This window comes from Symphalangus syndactylus, chromosome 16, assembly GCF_028878055.3.
Source record: "Symphalangus syndactylus isolate Jambi chromosome 16, NHGRI_mSymSyn1-v2.1_pri, whole genome shotgun sequence".
Lineage (NCBI taxonomy): Eukaryota > Metazoa > Chordata > Mammalia > Primates > Hylobatidae > Symphalangus > Symphalangus syndactylus.
Window position 1 is genome coordinate 11703930 of NC_072438.2, and position 20592 is coordinate 11724521.

Sequence of the window (20592 nt, forward strand, 5' to 3'; positions counted from 1 at the left end):
GGACGGCATTCTTTCTGTCAAGTGAGAAGGAGGGGAGAAGGGATGCTTTATGGCCCTGCAGCCTCCGTTTCCTTTGCCTACTTTTCTAACTGACTTCAGGCTTTGCATTACTGATGAGCAGGTATTGGTGACATGAATCACAAATCCTGTTGTTAATCAGCCTCCTGGCCCCACACCCCCTCCCCCCACCTGCCCCAGCCTGGACCTGGTCTAGCTCTTCCCCAACCCTGTGAGTCCGGCAGACAAGTGCACTTCTGGAGGTGCTGAGAGACAGCTGCAGCAGTCTCTAGCGATTGTGAATGCCGGACCCTTCTGCTCTCCCTGGTTGGGGACTGAGGAGCCCTGAGCTTGACCAAGGCCCAAGATTTTATCACAAACTCAGAGACCCTTGGGCAGCCACAGGCCGGTCTCAGCAGCTGAGGCTGGTTCCCCATTAGGAGCCCACTCCTGTAGCAAGGGCCTCTCCTGCCTCCTCTGGGAGAGAGATCCCACCCGGCCTAGGCCCAGCTCTGCTGGCCTGGTCAGAAGGACCTGGTCCAGCGCCCCGAGGCATGTGTCACCCCTTGCCCCCACCCCCAGGCCCCAGGCCCCTCTCTGTGAATAGGCTGGACCCCACATGTCCTGGAGGCCGCCAGCCCAGCATCAGTGGCAAGGACCTGGCTGTGGTCCCGGCCCGGCCTGGCGTGGACTGGGATGTCATTTACGGGCTCTTCACTCAGCACTGCAGCTTCCAGGACCCTCTGGCCCAGCGTGGCCCTGCCCAGCCCCCCTTGCCTGGGGCTGATGGCATAGGGCTCAAGGCTCTGACCTTATTAAAAATGCATGCTCACACTTCCCAAACACAGACGTCATTGATGAGAAGCGGAGTCGCGGTGCCTGAGCCGGGGAGGCCAGAGGAGGTTGTCAGCAGCGTCCCGCAAAGTCATCACCCTCAGCGGCCATGCTGACTCACTGCTCTCGGAAGGGTCTGTCCTGGCTCCTGGGCTCCTCTGACAAGATGTCGTCAGTTACACGGCGGGGGGGGGAGGGGTACCAGTGCCTTCGGTGTGGGTACAGCCTGGCAACTGCAGGAAGCTGAGAGGGAAACTGAGGTGCCAGCCTGGCTATTGAGATCAGAGCCAGCCCCCAGCAGGAGCCCCTCCCGGCAGCTCAGCGGGGGAGCCCTCACCCACTGAGCCCCCTCTCTGTGCCCAGCCTCACTCACAGGATGTCAGTGGGTCCCCGCAATCTATGTGGAGGCAGGGCATTCCCTTTCCTCTCTGGCGAGTGCCCAGGTGGCCATCTAGCCAAGAAAGGGACAGTAAACAAGCCATGCCGCGACTGGGACAGGCCATGTCCTACAAGGGCTGGTCGGAAGCACAGTCCTCACAGCCATGGGGCAAGTATGCTGGGAGGAGGTCGCAGGCAGAGGGAACAGCCAGTTCCCTGATGAGGAAACAGGAGGCCAGTGTGACTGGAACAGAGCCAGGGCGGGCTGGGGACTCCAAGGGAGCTGGGCATCTCCATGCAGGGCCTCGCTGGCCACGGTGAGGAAAGACGCCTGACTCGACATCCATCTGAGAAGCCTCGCCCTGACTGCTGGGTCAAAAAGAGACTTGAAGGGGAGCAAGAGGAGAGGCAGGGAGAGCAGCCGAGGTCACCCAGCCAAAGGGCTGGGAAGAGACACAGAGACACGCTGGGAGTAAGGAACCGCGTTTACTGCGCCACGAGGTTGGCGGGGGCAGGCTTGGGCCAAGCCCAGCAGGCTGGTTTCAGACGCATTCATGTGATGTCCGCCCTGGTATTGGGGAGAGGCCCAGCGGCAGCAGGATGGAGGTTTCTGAGTTCAGGGAGCAGGGCCGGCTGGGGGATCCGTTTGGCAATCAGAATGTGGCAGCCTGGAAGCTGGCTGAGATCACTCAGAAAGTGGATAATGAACAAACCTCACCATAGGGGAACTGCACCCTGACCCCCTCCAATATGTGGAGGTTGAGAAGATAAAGAGGCACCCGCAACGGAGCCCTAGAACGAAGGGCTGTCCCCGGGAGAATGTTGCTACCAGCTGGCATTCCAGCAGGAGCCCAAAAGCCAGTCCTGGCGCTCCCAAGAGAAAGGGATTTAAATTTAACACGGGGAACCTTGTGCTTAAAGCTGTTACAAGGGCTGGAGGAACTCATGCTGAGTCAGTCCCGGCTCCCAGCTGGTCAGGGCACCGCAGGGAGCAGCTCCCCACCACATCGGCGGGGACAGGCAGGGGCGAGCAGAAGGGAAGCCCAGCATCTACCAGCTCTGGGGAGCTGAGGAAAAGGGGCATCCCCCAACCTTGCCCCTACCATTTCTCCCATAAGTGTATATCTTGTTAGCAGAGCCCAGGCTGCACCCAGAACCCCAGAGGCAGAGCTGCTGAAGCCTGTAGTTCTCAGGCCTCCAGCCCCTGCACTCCAGGGGCGACGCTAGAAGGGCGTGGGAATGGCCCTATTTGCAGAGCAGTACCCAGATTGTTCTCGTTCACTTGTGTGGAAACTGAGGCCACACAAGGTCATGTGGCTTGTGCAGAATGCCTCAGGTTAGCTCGTTACCCTCTTGTTATCTTAGTATAAAAGCAGCTGAAGGGCTGGGTGGGGTGGCTCACACCTGTAATCCCAGCACTTTGGGAGGTCGAGGCAGGCAGATCACCTGAGGTCAGGAATTCGAGACCAGCCTGGCCAACATGGTGAAACCCCATCTCTACTAAATATACAAAAAATTAGCCGGGCATGGGTGGCTGGAGCCTGTAGTCCCAGCTACTCGGGGGGCTGAGGCAGGAAATTGCTTGAACCCAGGAGGCAGAGGATGCAGTGAGCTGAGATGGCGCCACTGCACTCCAGCCTGGGCGACAGAGCAAGACTCCATCTCAGAAAAAAAAAAAGCAACTGAAGAAATCACAAAGGAAAAGATAGATTTGATCTAAAATAAAAGTAAAATTCCTACATGCTCTATATGCCCAAAAATATTTTATACAAAGTTAAAAGGCAAATTAAAAACTTACAACACATAACTATCATATTTTTGGCTATGTTAATAGCCTTAGCATAGAGACCTTATAAAAATGACTAAGAAAAATGTTATCCCAATAAAAAAAGTTTAGCCAATTATATTTAATAATTTACAGTATCATAGAACACATTGTACGTGAAATTAATTATTAAATAATGATAATTCACAGAAAAATACAAGTGTTCAGAAAACATATGAGGCTGGACGCAATGGCTCACGCCTGTAATCCCAACACTTTGGGAGGCCAAGGCAGGAGGATTGCTTGAGCCCGGGTGTTAGAGGCCAGCCTGAGGAACATGGTGAGATCCAGTCTTTACAAAAAATTCAAAAACGAGCCAAGCATGGTGGTGTGCATCTGTAGTCCCAGCTACTCAGGAAGCCGAGGTGGGAAGCAGCTACTCAGGAGGCCGAGGTGGGAAGCAGCTACTCAGGAGGCCGAGGTGGGAAGCAGCTACTCAGGAGGCCGAGGTGGGAAGCAGCTACTCAGGAGGCCGAGGTGGGAAGCAGCTACTCAGGAGGCCGAGGTGGGAAGCAGCTACTCAGGAGGCCGAGGTGGGAAGCAGCTACTCAGGAGGCCGAGGTGGGAAGCAGCTACTCAGGAGGCCGAGGTGGGAAGCAGCTACTCAGGAGGCCGAGGTGGGAAGCAGCTACTCAGGAGGCCGAGGTGGGAAGCAGCTACTCAGGAGGCCGAGGTGGGAAGCAGCTACTCAGGAGGCCGAGGTGGGAAGCAGCTACTCAGGAGGCCCAGGTGGGAAGCAGCTACTCAGGAGGCCGAGGTGGGAAGGCAGCCTGAGAGTGAGCAGTGATTCTGCCACTGCACTCCAACCTGGACGACAGAGTGAGACCCTGTCTCAAAAACTTCAAAAATATATATATATATATATTATATATGAACTTTTCACCGCTAATTTAAAAATCCAGAATAAAACAATGAGATTCCTTCTGCTTTGTGAGACAGGGTCCCACTCCATTGCCCCACCTCGAACTCCAGGCATGCACTACCACACCCAGCTAAGTTTATGTTTGACAGGCTCTTGCAGAGATGTTCCTTGCTCATGCATCATTCATCGTGGTTATTTTTTAATTCATTCATTTGAAAACCTTTATGAGTTCATTTGAAAATATTATCGTGGTAAAATATACATGACATGAAATGTGCCACTGTAGCCATTTTTCAGTGTAGAGTTCTGTGGGGTTAGGCACATTCCCACTGCTGTGCATCCATCACCGCCCTCTATCTGCAGAAGCTTTTCATCTGAGCAAGCTGAAGCTCTGTCTGCATTAGACGACTCTCATGCCCGCCGGCCCCTGGCGCTCTCTGCTCTGCCTTGATGCGGCGGCCTGTTCTCATTAGCTGGAACCACACAGTACTTGTCCCTTGTGGCATTCCTTGCACTGCCTCATCATCTTCGTTTATTTCTGTCTTTGCCCTGACCTCACCTGGAAAGCCCAGGAGAATCTGGGGACCAGTTCCTGAGTGGGGAGGCACTGCCGGCTGCCCTGGGGGCCCCACTAATGGGCCCTTCGCAGCCCCGGGGCCACTCCACCCCTGCCTTTGCCCAAGTTTCCCACCCCCACCGCCGCCCTCTCCTCCTGGCCCAGCCAGGGCCCCCCACCGGCTGTTTCTCTTCCAGGCTCTGAGCCCCCAGAAGCAGAGCTTTGTTTTGGAGGTTCTGTCTGGGTGCCTCGAGTACCGGAAGCTGCTGACCGTTGTGGTGGATGCCTTCTACGTGGAGGATGGCCGACTCTGCCTGCGGGCTGACCACAGCCGCTTCGAGGGTAGGTGCCCGGCTGGTCCCCAGGGCCAGGCCGCAGAGACGCAGAGACGCAGAGACGGTTCACTCAGGCTGTCTGCGGAAAGGCCGGGCAGGCAGGCAGCGGGTGGGCAGGGCCAGCTCCTCGTTCCTGCCCTTGCACTGGAGGCTTCCCGACTCCTCGCCTCACTTGGTCCATACAGACCAGGACCTTGCAGACAGGAAACTGATGCCCCAGGGCAGAGGGACCTGGCTCTGCCACCCCAGTTTAGGGCATCCAGCTCCCAAAGGCAGCCTGGACAACACGAGAGCCTTCCATAGGCTGACCCCTAGCCACCACTGACCCCGAGGCCTTTGGACAAGATGGACCCTGTGGCTGGGGTCTGGACAGTCCTGTGGGGGATTAAATACAAGAGACTCGCTGCCTAGGCTTCCCACAGCCTCTGACAGCCATCTGCTTTCATGGGGCGGGGCGACCATTGCAAGCCAGGTGGCCAGTGCTGCTGGGGGGAGATCGGAGCAGCCCTGAGACCCTGCACAGGGTCTTGCTGCCCCGTCCAGGAAGGGGGAGGAGTGGGGTGAGCGCTGTAGGGTACTGTGAGACTGAGCTGAGCAGCTGGTGCCAGTCCTGAGCTAGGCTCCTGTCCCGACCCCTCGCCACCCAGCTGGAGCCTTATGATGGGCAGCGCGTCCAGGCCGCAGGCTAGGGGCCTGTTACAGTTCCTGCCTTGGAGGAAACTCGGGCCCAGGTTTATTCACATTCTAGCCGGCTTGAGGTGACGATTCAGCTGCTCAGAATTGACAAGTCCAAAATGATTTCACTTTTACCTGGGGGGCCTTTGCAAATTCTGAGAACTTATCAGATGGGATTATTTGTCAAAGTGCTTTGAAACCACAAATGCGTTGCCCTCTAAGACAATGTTGTTTGTGTTCACTTGTCATTTTCAGGTGGGTGCCAGAAGGGTGGGGGTTTTCCTGCGGCTGTGTACCCCGACACGGTGGAGGCCTTCGGCTCCGGTCCCGCCATGCCCCTGGTGCCCCTGCGATGTCCCTTAGCCTCTGACAGACCCCCTGTTTTCTAGTGATCTGCTACCTAGCCACATTCCTGCTGGAGGAACTCGGCTTCCAGCTGTTCTGTAACATCATCAAGTCCCAGCCCGTGGATAAGATGTGCAAGGTGAGCCACCCCTACCTGCCTACCAGGCCACGAGGCCCACGGGTGAGGTCCGTCTGATCCTCGCCCACCTTTCGTCGTTCTGGTTGGTTCTTTTTTTTTTTTTTTTTTTTTGAGGCGGAGTCTCGCTCTGCCACCCAGGCTGGAGTGCAGTGGCACGATCTCGGCTCATGCAAGCTTCTCCTCCCGGGTTCACGCCATTCTCCTGCGTCAGCCTCCCGAGTAGCTGGGACTACAGGCGCCTGCCGCCATGCCCGGCTATTTTTTTGTATTTTTAGTAGAGACAGGGTTTCACCGCGTTATCCAGGATGGTCTCGATCTCCTGACCTTGTGATCCACCTGCCTCAGCCTCCCAAAGTGCTGGGATTACAGGCGTGAGCCACCGTGCCCGACCTCTGGTTGGTTTTAATGAAAGAAACTCTGGTGGTTTTCTTCTGTATTTCAGAGAAGTAGCAAGCTGGGCATGCTGGCGCCTGTCTGTAGTCCCACCTGCTTAGGAGGCTGAAGTGGGAGGATCACTTGAGTCCAGGAGTTTGAGGCTGCAGTGAGCAATGATTGAACCACTGCACTTGGGCCTGGGTGACAGAGCAAGACTCTGTCTCTAAAAAACAAAGAAACAACAACAACAAAAAAAACCCAATGCACACCGACTAATGTGGGTGAACGCGCTGCTTTCGTCCTGGGGAAATCCGATTCTGCTCCTGGGGGGCCTCTTCCGACTCACAATCAAACCCCAGGCCCAGAACAGCCTCTCCTCCCTGTGCAGCGTCAGGGGTCCAAGGGAATGGGTTCAGGGCCAGTTATGAGGATTGGCACCCCGAGGGGGAGCCTGCAGGAGCCCACGCCCCTGACTGCCTGGGGCCGCTTGTGTGGGAAGCTGGCACACACAGGCCTCTGGGCCGAAATGTCTGGGCCTGGGCCTGCTGCTCGCTGCTGGCTGCTGCCCACTCACCCTGACTGCCAGGTTTCCCCGGACTCATGGTGCCTGTTCTTGCTCCATTCTTACAATGACCCAGTGAGGTTGCTCCTACATGGGACTCATCCCAGGGTTGCGGAAACTGGGGCACAGAGAGGATAAGTAATCTGCCCAATGTCACACAGCAAGAGGGTAACGCAGCCAATTCCCAGACTAGGCTTTTAGCCACTGGCTTGCTCCTCCATACTCTGCGTGGAGGGGACAGTTTCCAACCAAGGAGATCCACTCCCTGGAGAAGTGAGTGGGAAAGTCCTCGGGCCCAGATCTTTGAGGTCTCTCTTAAAGGAAGCAGCTAGCTCTTCAGGGGGTGTTCCAAGCCTGGAGAAGTGGGAGACCTGGAGTGGCAGAGCCCACCGGGATTGCAGCCCCAGAGATCTGGGACCGGCAACTCACACAGCACCTCGGCCACCTAACAGGTGAAGGGAGGGAGAGTGCGGCCCCGAGCCAGCACTGTACACATCAATGACACGTTTTCCATCTACACGGAAACGTAAGTAATTCATGACACATACACATTTGTATAGTTAGCTTAAGCAAGGCCTTCATTTTAATGAAAAAGCAGCAAAACTGATGGCATTTTCTGGGAGATACCTGGAGACTGAGCTGGGGCCAGCTTCCCTGGAAACCGGAAACCAAACCCCAGAAACCAGAAACCAAACCCTGGAAACAAGAGGGCACTGGTGTCTGCTCTTTTATTACTATCTTGACATTCTTTTTTTTTTTTTTAAGACGAGGTCTCGCTCTGTTGCCCAGGCTGGAGTGCAGTGGTGCAATCTCGGCTCACTGCAACCTCTGCCTCCTGGGTTCAAGTGATTCTCCTGCCTCAGCCTCCCAAGTAGCTGGGATTACAGGCATGTGCCATCATGCCTGGCTAATTTTTGTATTTTAGTAGAGACGGGGTTTCACCATGTTGGCCAGGCTGGTCTCGAACTCCTGACCTCAGGTGATCTGCCTGCCTTGGCCTCCCAAAGTGCTGGGATTACAGGCATGAGTCAATGCGCCCAGCTTATCTTGACATTCTTAATAATTGCTAAACAGGCGGGGCATGGTGGCTCACACCTGTAATCCCAAAACTTTGGGAGGCCAAAGCTGGAAGTTTACTTGAGTCCAGGAGATTGAGATCAGCCTGGGCGACATAGCAAAACCCCATCTCTACAAAAAAAAAAAATTTTTTTTTTTTTTTTGAGATTGAGTCTTGCTCTGTCACCCAGGCTGGAGTGCAGTGGCGTGATCTTGGCTCACTGCAAGCTCCACCTCTTGGGTTCATGCCATTCTCCTGCCTCAGCCTCCCAAGTAGCTGGGACTACAGGCGCCCACCACCATGCCCAGCTAATTTTTTTTGTATTTTTAGTAGAGACGAGGTTTCACCATGTTAGCCAGGATGATCTTGATCTCCTGACCTCGTGATCTGCTCGCCTCAGCCTCCCAAAGTGCTGGGATTACAGGCATGAGCCACCGCGCCCAACCAAAAATTATTTTTAAATTAGCCTTGCATGGTGGTGCTTACCTGTAATTCCAGCCACTCCAGAGGTTGAAGCAGGAGGATCACTTGAGCCCAGGAGTTTGAGGCTGCAGTGAGCCGTGATTGTGCCACTGCACTCCAGCCTGGGTGACAGAGCAAGACCCCCTCCTAAATAATAATAATAATAATAATAATAATAATAATTGAGGCCGGGCGCAGTAATCCCAGCACTTTGGGAGGCCGAAGTGGGTGGATCACTTGAGGTCAGGAGTTCAAGACCAGCCTGACCAACATGGTGGAACCATGTCTCTATTAAAAATAGAAAAAAATTAGCCGGTTGTGGTGGCATGTGCCTATAATCCCAGCTACTCAGGAGGCTGAGGCAGGAGAATCGCTTGAACCTGGGAGGCGGAGCTTGCAGTGAGGTGAGATCGCGCCATTGCACTCCAGCCTGGGCGACAGAGCGAGACTCCGTCTCAAAAAAAAAAAATGAACAAAGATCCATGTTTTGTCTTGCCCTGGGTCCCACAGTGGTGGAGGTGGCCCTGGATCAATCTCGGCCCGCAGAGCCCCAAAGTGCCAGCCCAGGACAGAGTGCTCAGGGGCTGCTGCAGGGACTCCCTAGGAATTCGGGGCGCTGGCCGCACAGCACCCTTGAGGCCAGGGTGGTGCCCCCAACACTGGTGCCTGCACACTTACCAACTCAGACAGCCTCTGGAGGCAGGTCCATGGGAACAGCCCACATAAATCTCCAAGGGAACTGCCCAAGAGATTGCCTCCCTCCATCCCATACCCCATGCCCTGCTGGGCCAAGCACATCCCACTGGGGTCCTGCTTCCCGAGTCCAGGAAGAGGCCAGCCTGGGCCTTGAAGAAGGGGAGCAAGCTACTGGGACGCCACTCTGTGGCCTCTCCAGGGAAGCCCCTGGGCCACACCTTGGGTGCTGTCACCACCATGGTCAGGAGTGGTGGGCGGTGACATGGTGTGGCTCCCAGGAGGTGGCGCTCCTCACTCTGCAGGGAGTGGCCCTGAGGCACCTGTGGGGGGCTGATGGCCCCGCTGGCTCCAGGGAATCCGCCAGCTGGCAGAGGGGGAGTCAGACCCACCGCAAAGCCGCACCCCAACTCCAGCAGGTTCGGGGTAGGGCTGCCCCACCACACCCCAGTGAAGATGGGGGCCTCAATACAGGGCTGTGTCCTGGTGGGAGCAGCCCAGCTGAGACGCTGAGTGTGGGGATGGGGTTTGGAGATGGAGGGATTGGGTGGGGGCAGGGACCAGTGCTGAGTCTGTCCCAGGGGACTCAGGAAAGCACAAAAGGTCTGCTCCCAAATGGGTGTGGCCAGAAGGAAGGCAAGTAGAGACCCCAGCCTCGGGGCAAATAGAGACGCCAGCCTCGGGGTGGGGAAAATGGCCCCCTTGAGGCAGGAAGCAGTAGCAGCGTGGAGCTGAAATGGGAAGGGGTGGGAAAGGGGGTGGAAGAAGCTGCGGAAGGCTCTAGAAGGATCACTGGTTTCCTCTGCATGGAGAAGGGCGTGGAGGCCCAAGGAGAGGCTGCTGGGGAGGTTGGCCACCCTGGGGAGGCACAGCAGTGACTGCAGGCCCTGCCTGGCCAGCACACAGAAGCTGCCATCCTGCCCACCATTACCCCCGCTCAGCCCGTGCCTCCTCGGCCACCTCCCAAGTCAACTCCCTGCCCCCAAGACCACCGTTCAGGATGTGCTTCTGGGGTCGTCACCGTGGAGCCCTGGACCCTCGGCTCCCCATCCAGCTGGCTTTCGGGAAGTTGACTGGACAAGGACCTCCAAGCTGAAGATGTGCTGCCAGCTTCTCAGGCACCCCCCCCCGCCCCATGGCAGCCCACCCAGGGACTCCGGGGGCTGTGCTCCTCCCAGCTGGAAGGGGAGCCAAGATCCAGGCCTCCAGCACCAGCACCAGCATCAGAGCGCCAGGAGAGCTCCGTGGTGACAGTCCCAGAAGCACACCCTGCGCAGTGGCCTTGGGGGCAGGGAGCCACTGGGGGTGCTGGTGGCCTTGGGGGCAGGGAGCTCACTGGGGGTGCTGGGGGCTTTGCCTGGTGAGGAGTTGGGCCCATGGCTCCGGCCCCCTGACAGCCCCCCTCCACCCCAGTTCCTCAGGTTCTTCTTCAACCCCCTGCACCTGTGCTCATGGATCAAGGACGAGTGGAGCCTCATCTACGAGCCGGCCCACGTGAAGGAGAACTGGATCGACCCCCTGATGAAGTAGGCTGGATGGGGGGGGGCCTTGAATGGCATCTGCACCCCACTCCAGGTGCCTCCACGGGCATGGGAGCTCCACGTTCCCCTTCCTGCTCCCAGAAGCTCTATGAGCGTCAGTAATCACTCCATGTTGGGATGAGAGCTTCAGGGAAGCCCCAAGTCCCAGGCTGGCCCCACAGCCTCGGGGAGAGGAATGAACATGGTCCAGCTGCCCAAGCCCCAGCTCCCTCCATGCCAGGCAGCTGACACGTGGCGGGTGGCTGAAGGCCATTTCAGGACTGGCTGAGTGAACGGGGCGGAGCCGACCCTTCTGCGCTGGAGCCTACGTGCTGGCTGGGGCTGCGTCAGTGGTTCTAGTCCTGTAGGGACCCTGCAGGGCCCTTGGCCTCTCTGCAGATCCCAAGAGTGCGGAGTAGGGGTGGGGGTGGAGGGAGCTGAGGAAGCCACAGATCAGTTCCTGGTAGATTCTGGGGTCTAGATCTCTCTTGGGGTCCCCAGGGCTGTGTCGAGGCCTGCTGCCATCATGCTGCCCTTGCTGCCTTCTCCTGCCTCCCCAGCAGGCCTGGGGCAAACTCCAGGGCAGGCCAGAACCCCCAGGCAGAGGGGTCAGCACAGTCACTAGGGCCCTGCCTTGTGCTCCATGGAGAGGCCTGCTGGGGCCTGGGTGCAGCTGAGGGGCCCCCCAGTTTTTTCCCCTCTGATAGGACTTGAAGGGATCCACTTTGTCTTCCTAAGGACAGACAGACAGGCTGTTTTGGCACAAGCAGCTCACTTAGGTACCAGCCATGTGCAGAAGACCTGGAGGCCCAGGGGAGATGGAAGCCATTCCTGTGGGGAGAGGAGGCCCTGGAGATGTTCCTTTACCAAGGAGAAGTCCCCAGTCCCAGCCAGCCCAATCCTGGCAATCAAGATAAACCTCCAAAGGAAGGAGTAGCAGTGGCCCTGTGGCCCTTGTGCCCCAGGCTGGACTCACTGCCCACTCAGGGGCCCCCATGGCCTGGGCCTGCAGGGTTGCCTCTGGGAAGCTGCTCAGCTCAGTTCCCGTGAGCCCCTCTTCCTGCGCCACTACCCCCATTCAGGCTTCCTCTGACTACTCTAAGACCAGCCCCTCTCCCCCACCTGCCTCAAGTTGGGAGCACTGGGGCCTGGCCCTGGCGAGACCCCCAAGACCCCACTTGCTATGGGCCCTGGACCATGGCTTTTAAGGTGAGGAAGGAGCTATTTCAAGCCATGCCCTCTGCCCCCTGGGAGCCCACACAAGAGGACACTTGATAGGCTGATGATGGTGGGCTGTGCCCATGCTGGGTGTGAGACATGGAAGGGGGAGCCCCAGACTTGGGCGGCCTGGCAAGGCCCTTCCCAAACCCCTGCTCGAGAGCACCCCCACCCAGAGGCTGTACCAAGAACAACAGGGCTCCTGCCCCGCCTGATGCCACAGCTCCATTTCCAGGAGTCACCAACAGTATAGTTCCAGAATGTTCCTTTCCAAAAAGCTCCTTTCTCCACTGCTGGCTTCCATCTGCTCCAGCCCAGATTGGCTTCCTGTGTCCTGGCTACTGCTTGTCCTCAGAGCCCCTGGATTCCTGCAGCAGGGCTGTCCCTGTCCTCCCAGCTCCCCACTCACCAGCATGGCCCAATGCCTCTGGGCCTGTTTCCTGTATCTGTACAGGGGGACTGCGTCTGTATATGTTTCAGGGGTTTAGTTGATAGTATGTGTGCCTACAAGTAGAAGGCACTTCGTGAAGTGAGGCCATCCATCCCACTATCACCTCCACCCCAAGGTGGACCCAGTCGCTTGGGGAGCCCTTTGGATCTAAAGGCCATCGCCTTATTGAACAGCTTAGGGAGTGACCATAAGAGGCATTTCCACTTTTGCCTTCAAGATGGCAGCCAGAGGTCCAGGAGCTGATCAACCACCTGAAGAGTGTGTCTGCCAGTCAATCCTCTCCTTTAAAAACCAAGGCCAAGGTCACAGAGCCCAAGGAATTCAACCTGACTGCCCCCAGGCCCCGCACCATTCCAGCGCCCGAACCAGTCCCAGTCATGGCCAAGCCAAGACCAGTGAGTGTGGGCATTCTCAGCGGGCACCAGCTTGCAGGCATCAGGGTGGCCAAGCTGGGAGAGTGGACTGTGTGGGCCTGTGGGGGACTGGGCTCCCCCCAGGGCTGAGGGTGCACTGGACCAGACCAGGAACACTAAATGACCCCACCCCACCCCCACTCCCCACAGAGAGGGAAACCCAGCTGACCCGGAGCCCACCCAGTGGGTTCCCACACTCCACGCACTGTGGTCCTATAAGTAGGTGTTGAGTGGAGCTGTCAGGCCATGGGGCTCCGACCTATCTGGAGTTGGAGCTTGGAGCCCACTTTTAACTCTGGTGTAATGCAACACCCCCTCCCCATTAAGTATGATGTGTAGATGACAGCATAGTCTTTGGGCAGGCCTAGAGACTCTTCCTCTCTCTTTCTTTCTCTCCCCACTGCTGACTTATCAGTCAGGATGCTTTGTATTGCAAATAACAGAAAAATGCAGTTCAAACTGGCTTAGACAATAGAGCACGGGCTGACCCTCATGAGTGAAGTAGGATAGGCTTCAGGCATACGTGGCCAGTGTTCCAGCTCTGCCTCTCTGTGGCTCTCTGTCCTAGTCTCCTCTGTAAGTCTAATTCATCTTTGGGCTAACTTCCCTGATTATAGCAAAATATTCTCATTTGCCACCACCTATACCATCATGGTATACATGCATGAGAGGACACCTGGGGCCAAGAATTCTTTGGAAAAGTCTGACTGGACCAGCTTAGGTCTCATGCCTGCCTTGAATTGATCACTGTGATCAGAAATATAATGTCCTGACTGGTCATGGGGTCTATCCCAAGCACCAGCAATGGACTGAGCTTCCCAGAACCAACATGGTTCTGCAACAGGACTAAGGGCTATATGGGAGGGGAAGGGGATGGTGCTGGGAGGCCCCAGAGTCCTGCCCCACTCCCACCATCCTTCAGGTCTCTTTAAAATCCCTCTTCCCAGAGAGGCTTTTCATGAACCCTTCAAATATGTCAGGTCCTTCACTTAGTTTACTTCTCACTGATCCTGGCTCCTTTTCTTCACCGAATTGGAGTTTAGAGTTGTTTAGTAATTTGTGGGCCTGCCTATTGTCTGCCTACTCCAGCAGACATCATCCATCTTATTTGTCCCATATTCTCTTTTTATTTCATTTTATTATTATTGTTATTATTATTATTATTATTATTATTTGAGACAGAGTCTCGCTCTGTCACCCAGGCTGGAGTGCAGTGGCACGATCTTGTCTCATTGCAACCTCTGCCTCCTGGGTTTAAGTGATTCTCCTGCCTCAGCCTCCCGAGTAGCTGGGATTACAGGTACCGGCCACCACGCCTGGCTAATTTTTATATTTTTAGTAGAGGTAGAGTTTTGTCATGTTGGCTGGGCTGGTCCCTAACTGACCTCAGGTGATCTGCCCACCTCGGCCTCCCAAAGTGCTGGGATTACAGGCATAAGCCACCGCACCTGGCCATTATTTGTCCCATATTCTCAATGCCTAGCCTAGTCATGGCTCAAAGCAGAACCTCAATAGATACCTGTTGGATGGATGGATGGATGGATGATAGATGGTGAATGGATGGATGGATAGATGATCAGATGGGTAGATGGATGAACAGATGGGTGAGTAGATGGATGGGTGAGTGAATGAATGAATGAGTTGGTAGATAGATGGACGCATGGAAGGATAAGTGGATGGATAAATGGATGATTGGATGGGTGAATGGATAGATGGATGATTGGATGGAGGAATGGATGGGTGGATGAATGATCAAATGGATGGATGGGTACATGGGTGAGTGGGTGGATGGATGTCAGATGGATGAAGAGATGATCAGGTGGATAGATGAATGAGTAGATGGATGGGTGGGTGAATGAATGGATGGATGGGTAGATGGATGGATGGATGGTTGGACGCATGGAAGGATAAGTTGATGGATAGATGGATAGTCAGATGTAAGGATGGGTGGGTGGATAGATGGAGATCGGGTGGGTGGATGGATGGAGTTCAGATGGATGGATGGATGATAGATGGTGAATGGATGGATGGATAGATGATCAGATGGGTAGATGGATGAACAGATGGGTGAGTAGATGGATGGGTGAGTGAATGAATGAACGAGTTGGTAGATAGATGGACGCATGGAAGGATAAGTGGATGGATAGATGGATGACTGGATGGATGGATGGATGGATGGATGGATGGATGGATGGATGGATGGATAGATGATTAGATTATGGATAGATAGATGGATGATCACATGGTAAGTAGAAGAATGAGTGGGTGAATGAATGGATGGGTGGGTGGGTGGATGGATGGATGGATGGATGATGGGATGGCTTCATGGAAGGATAAGTAGATAGATGAGTGGATGAATGGATGGATGGATAGATGGATGGATGATCAGAGGGATGGATAGATTGATAGATGGATGGATGGGTGGATGAGTGAGTGGATGATCAGATGGATGGATGATTAGATGGAGGTGGATGATGGATGGATGATCAGAGACCTTGTTGCTGAGCAACCCCACAGTTGCTCCATCTATATAATCTTCAGCATTTCTGACCCCATCTCCTCAGGGCTCAGTGTGTTTGTCTCAGGTCATACTGCTAGCTTCATCTCTCTCTCTCTCTGTCTCTGCCAGGCACAGCCCCTGCCTGGGCCCTCACCATGCCCTCCCATGCTCTATAGCTTTGTGCCTCTCGGTACAATCTGTGAGATATTTGTGGACATGTACCTTCTCTGCATCCACAGGGTGGCTGTGCTGAAACTATCCTCTACCCTCCCTGCCCTGCCCCATGCCTAATACATCCTTCCCCTTCAGGGTTGAGGGCCCATTGTAATTCACTCATTCATTCATCCAACAGATAGTTACAGAGTACCAAGTATATGCCAGGCACTGTGACCTTATGAAGCATGCACTTCAGTGGGGGACGCAGACAAAATCAGGATGAGTAAAACATATGTTGCGTTAGCTGGCGATAAATGCTGAGGAGACAAAAGGATGCAGACAAAGGAGATAAGAAGTGTTGGAGCGGTTGTGATTCTGCATTGTGTGGCCTAGAAAGGCCTCCTGAGAAATGCCATGCAGTGAGAAACCAGAAGTGAGCAAGTCGGCCACGGGGTGTCTCAGGCAAGAGCATCCCGGGCAGGAGCAAGGTGCAGGCAAAGGCCCTGGGGCGGTGCCCACCCTCCCTCAAGTGTTTGAGGGCCGCCAGGAGGGGCTGGAGTGGAGTGAGGCAGGGAAGAGGGAAGATGGGGTACCGGTCTGGTCACACATCCATTGGAGGGAGCAGAGACAGGACACATTGAGGCAGGCTGGCACCAACACAGGGTCCCTCCAGCTGCCATGGCCAAGGAGGGCGGTGAGAGGCAGTTTGTGGAGATGTCTTGAAGCAGGTGGGCAGGAGATGGATGTGGGTGTGAGAGACAGAGGTGACAAGGAGGACTCTGAGGCATGGGTGAGGATTGGACAGCCGTCGTAGTCAGTGAGGCTGAGGGAGGGCTGGTTTGAGGAAGATGAGGGTTTCAGGTTTGGATGAGTTGATTTTCCATGACTGTTAGAGGTGCAGGGAAGAGGACATGGAGTTAGGAGGGTAGACACAGCAGTCTGGAGCTCAGGGATATCTAGGCCGGCCCCTCCTGCTCCTCCATGGACACAGCTCCGGCCATGTTATCAGAGCCTCCTGTGACTGGACTTGGGGATATGGTCCAGCCGCCCTGGCCTCTGCAGTGTCCCCTCCCGACAGCTTACTTTGCAGGGGTCCGTGGTATTCTCCCAGCCTCTCCTGCCCAGGCAGCCACCTTCTGCCTGTCTCCCAGTGTCAAGCGAGCTGGCTGCCTCCCCCTCTTGCTCCTACCCACCCTGGCCATCCCATGCTGGCTGATGGTGCACCCTCAGTACTGCCAGCTCATGCCTTACCCCACCCACCCCATCCCAGGCCAAGCTCCAGACCCCACGCCAATGACCAGCCTGACCTCCTTCTCTTTACTTCCAACGCTGACCCACCAGCACCCAGTGGTGTTAGCTCCAGCCCTGTTTCTCCTCCAGTGCAGGCCGCCACCACCCTCTGCTTCACCCACATCCCCCAAGCTGTCAGCCCTGACATTTCTAGGCCCCCTCCCCCTCGCAGCTTCTGACCACACGCTTTTCCTCCCACCACTTCAACAGGTCCCCCAGAGCACCTACCAGCCACCCAAGGAGCAGCAGCAGCTGGAGACGGTCAAGAGGTACAACCGCCGAAAGGCTGAGGTGAGCTGTGTGCGACCCCTGCCTTCCTAGACACCCCATGTGGGGGATGTGTGAAGGGAAGGTGGGGTGGGGAGAGGGAGGAGGAGGCAAGAGGGAGAGGCTGGGTGGAAGTTCGTCCTCTCACAGCCTGGAGGACACTGGGCAGAGGCTGGTGGGACTGGAACCGCCATGTCACTGTGGCAGGAGCTGCTGCTGAGGGCAAACATTGAGGAACTGCGCTGCGCCATGCCCAGGTCCCGCAGGGAGCCAGTGCAGGTACCGCCCACCTCTCTCAAGACCCATCATCGAGGTGCCATCTTCTCAAGCCATCAGAAAGTTCCTCCCAACGGCATCACAGTGACCACTTATGTAGCCTTTTACCACTGAGGGCCGGGGAGGGGCGGGTTCCCAGTATCACTGGGAAAGTGCGCCTTGAGCCCACTGCGGGGTGGTCCCTAAGCGGGCGGGTGTAGACGCGCACCCACATCCCCCGGGAGGAAGCTCACGGGAAAGCACCTGCAGGTGCTGCCTCTGGGTGTCTCCAGATGTTCCGTGAGGAGCATTTCATGCCTCTGTAAGACAAAAACAAACCCAGGTGTGTCTGCCAATCAAGAAACAGCCACGTGACGAAGACAGGAGAGACTGTGCCTGGCGGGGCTCACTCAGGAGCACAGCCCCGCTGGGTGGCAAGGGTCCCACCGTGAGGGCAGGCCCGGGGTGGCAGCCCGTATGGTGCATGCCGCCGGGCTGCAATGGCCGAGTGCTCAGAGGGGTGGCCTTTGCAGCCACTCCCCTCACTGCAGCTTGCGGTGCCCACCCTGGGGTGTGTTGGCAAAGCAGCTGGAGGCTGAGCCGGGAGCAGACAGGCTCGGGGAGAGGCCATGGGGGACAACCAGACCCCAGCTCTGGGGGTGGCTGAGGAGGTGGTCACTGAGCCCTGAGGCCAAGTTGTCTTGACTGGGAACCACCGTTCCCAGGCCTACAGGCCCTGCACCCTCCCTGTTCCAGCCTGGGTGGAACCACAGCAAGGCTTGGGGGGCACTGGAAGACAGAGATCCTGACCTGGGGTGGTGGTATGAATAGGCAGCTGGGGGGAGGATAAAGAGGGGTGAGCCAGGCCTCCCCAGGGTGCTGGGCCAGCATCCACCTGGTGTGTGTTTGGGGGCACCCAGCAGGCACAGGTGCCAGGCGGCCAGCTCTGCCCTGACTCCTGCAGGGTTCCAAGCAGCAGCTGCAGCTTCAATTCCCACCCCGAATCCGAAAGACTCCGAAGCTGACCTTCTATAGGGTGAGGGGTGCTCCTGGATGGTCAGGCTGCTCTCCCTGGGCACCCACCCCTCCAGACCTTTTCTGCCCCTAGAGGCTCAGATGACCTGAGCTGGGGGACCTAGAGTCCCAAGGACGGCCCCACCCTGGGGCAGAGGGAAGCACCTGGGCAGGGGGCAGGTGTGAAGGGCACGAGGGCAGGAGGGGCACTTGCTGCTCCCAAGGGTCTTCTCAAGCCCCCACAACAGCCAGTCCCCAATCCCGCAGCCCAACAACGTCCTGGTCAAGCTGAACACCACAGCCATCCTGCGAGAAGGGGCCTTGTACCAGCGGCAGGTGGAGCAGGAGCTGCAGAGGTGAAGGGCGGCAGGCCCCCCCACCTGCCTTCCACAGCATCACCCTTGGGAGCAAAGGCCCAGAGGAGGGGCCTGGGGGCTGGGCAGCTCAGTGGAGAGGGACTCGGGGGTCACAACAGGCTGTGGTCCTGCAGCGGCAGGGGCGACAAGCAGGACTGTGTCAGGGTCCCAGGTGCATCTTACAAAGATCATGCCGGCTCAGTGAGGGGCATGAATGGGGGTAGAGGGACTTAGCAAAGGCCCGACCCACACCAAACCTCCCTTGGGGTTACCTCCTCCCTGGACCCCTTCCTGATGACCCCATCTCCTAGACCACCAGGGCTGCAAACCCCTGTGCGTATCCCACACAGTGTGGTCGTGTCTTTCCTTGTCTGCAAGTCAGGCTGTGGGGGGAGCATGGGTGCCTGACCAGATGGTGGAGTGGACGCACAGATGGTGCACAGGGGCAAGGGTGGCCAGGCCAGCAGAGGACAGAAGGTTGATGCATGGGCAGATGATGGACACAGGGTTGGTGGATGGACAGACAGTTGGACAGAGTGAGGGTAGACAAACAAGTGAATGAAGGGAGGGGTGGGTGATTGGGGATGATGGGTGGATGCACAGGAAGAGGGACCAGGGGATGGGTGGATGGCAGGTCGGGGGTAGGAGTAAGGGCAGGCCATGCAGCTGGGTGTCAGGAGTAGCAGCCCACGCCTGCGCAGCCACGGTCCCCCAGGAAAACCTGTGGCCACCCAGCAGCCTCTGTCACGGGAGGAACCCCAAGCTGTGCTTCTGTCTCTCTTTGCCCAGGGTTGATAAGCTCGTGGACGGGGCTGGGGACTTCTCTGAGTTCTTCGAGTGGCAGAAGAAGATGCAGGCGAAGGACCGGGAGGAGCAGCTGGCTGCAAGCGAGTGCCGGCGCTTGCAAGGGAAGCTTAGCCATGAGGAGGCCGTCCTGGCCCGGCAGAGCCTGATGCAGGAGAACAAGCAGAGGGTGGAGCAGCAGAAGGAGCAGGTGGGTGCCATGCAGGGCAGCCGGGCATGGGGCAGCCAGCTGAGCTGTGTGCCCACCGGGAGCTGCAGGACCAGGGCTGGCAGTGGAGCCGAGTGTCCACAGCACCCCCGTAGAAGCTACTGATGTGTCGGTCCCGGCTCCTCTTCCTCCTCGAAGGACACACTGCCTAGGTGGGCACTCTCAGCCTGTGTTCCCCGAGAGTGTCTGCTCCTTCCAGTGGGCCTCCCAGTGGCCTGGACCAGCGGGGAGCCTCAGCCCCAGGAGGCCGGCCTGTACACTCTCTCCTGGGACGTTTCCCTTTGCAGGCCTGAGGTCAGGGACTTGATCAAAGGTCACTCAGATTGCTTCTTTTGATAGTTTCATCTGTGTCTGTATTCAATTTTAAGGTTTGCCTTTTCTTTCCTTTTTACTTTTTTAAAAAAATATGAAGGCCAGGCCAGGCATGGTGGCTCACACCTGTAATCCCAGCACTATAGGAGGCCAAGGCCAGAAGATCACTTGAGCCTAGGAGTTCAAGATCAGCCTGAGCAACATAGCAAACTCCCGTCTCTATAAAAAATACAAAAATTAGCCGGGCATGGTGGTGCGTGCCCGTAGTCCCAGATACTCAGGAGGCTGAGGTGGGAGGATCACTTGAGCCCGGAAGGTCAAGGTTGCAGTGAGCCGTGATCATGCCACTGCACTCCATCCTGGGCGACAGAGCGTAACTGTCTCAAAAAGAAAACAAACAAACAAACAAACAAAAATGAAGTCTAAACAATATGAAAAGGTAGACTCAGAGAAGTCTCACCTCTTGTAAGTCTGTAACTTACAACCCATTTCCACCTTCCTTTGTCGGTCCTTCCTTTCATTAGTTTCTGGATTACCTTTCCCGTCTTTCGAAGCAAATAACACACTTGTATATACAAACTTTTTCCTTCCCTTTTTTGTTATGTAAAAGGTCACACCTTGCTTTATCTGCAAAGAATAATGTGCAAGGCTTTCACCTTTGCAGAGCTGGATTTTCAGAGTAAACTTCTAGAGGAAGTTACATTTTCAAATGTCAAACCAAAGAGTAACTGGA

At 56.3% G+C, this 20592-nt stretch overlaps 1 protein-coding gene across 8 annotated transcripts in view; it reads left to right on the forward strand.

The window, feature by feature from the left end:
• Positions 1–20592, forward strand: part of CFAP99 (cilia and flagella associated protein 99) — a 46018-nt gene that overhangs the window by 13450 nt on the left and 11976 nt on the right. For 7 of the 8 annotated variants that reach the window (XR_010116309.1, XR_010116308.1, XR_010116307.1 and 4 more), the window contains exons 3-11: positions 4650–4794; positions 5852–5946; positions 10509–10621; positions 12502–12679; positions 16854–16934; positions 17118–17189; positions 18130–18201; positions 18447–18535; positions 19325–19529. Coding sequence is in view for 4 of the 8 variants with exons in the window: in XM_063619666.1 (XP_063475736.1) it covers positions 4650–4794; positions 5852–5946; positions 10509–10621; positions 12502–12679; positions 16854–16934; positions 17118–17189; positions 18130–18201; positions 18447–18535; positions 19325–19529 (1050 nt within the window). In the remaining 4 variants the exon portion in view is untranslated. The remainder of the gene's footprint in view (positions 1–4649; positions 4795–5851; positions 5947–10508; positions 10622–12501; positions 12680–16853; positions 16935–17117; positions 17190–18129; positions 18202–18446; positions 18536–19324; positions 19530–20592) is intronic. The other variant, XM_063619667.1, reaches the window with a different exon arrangement.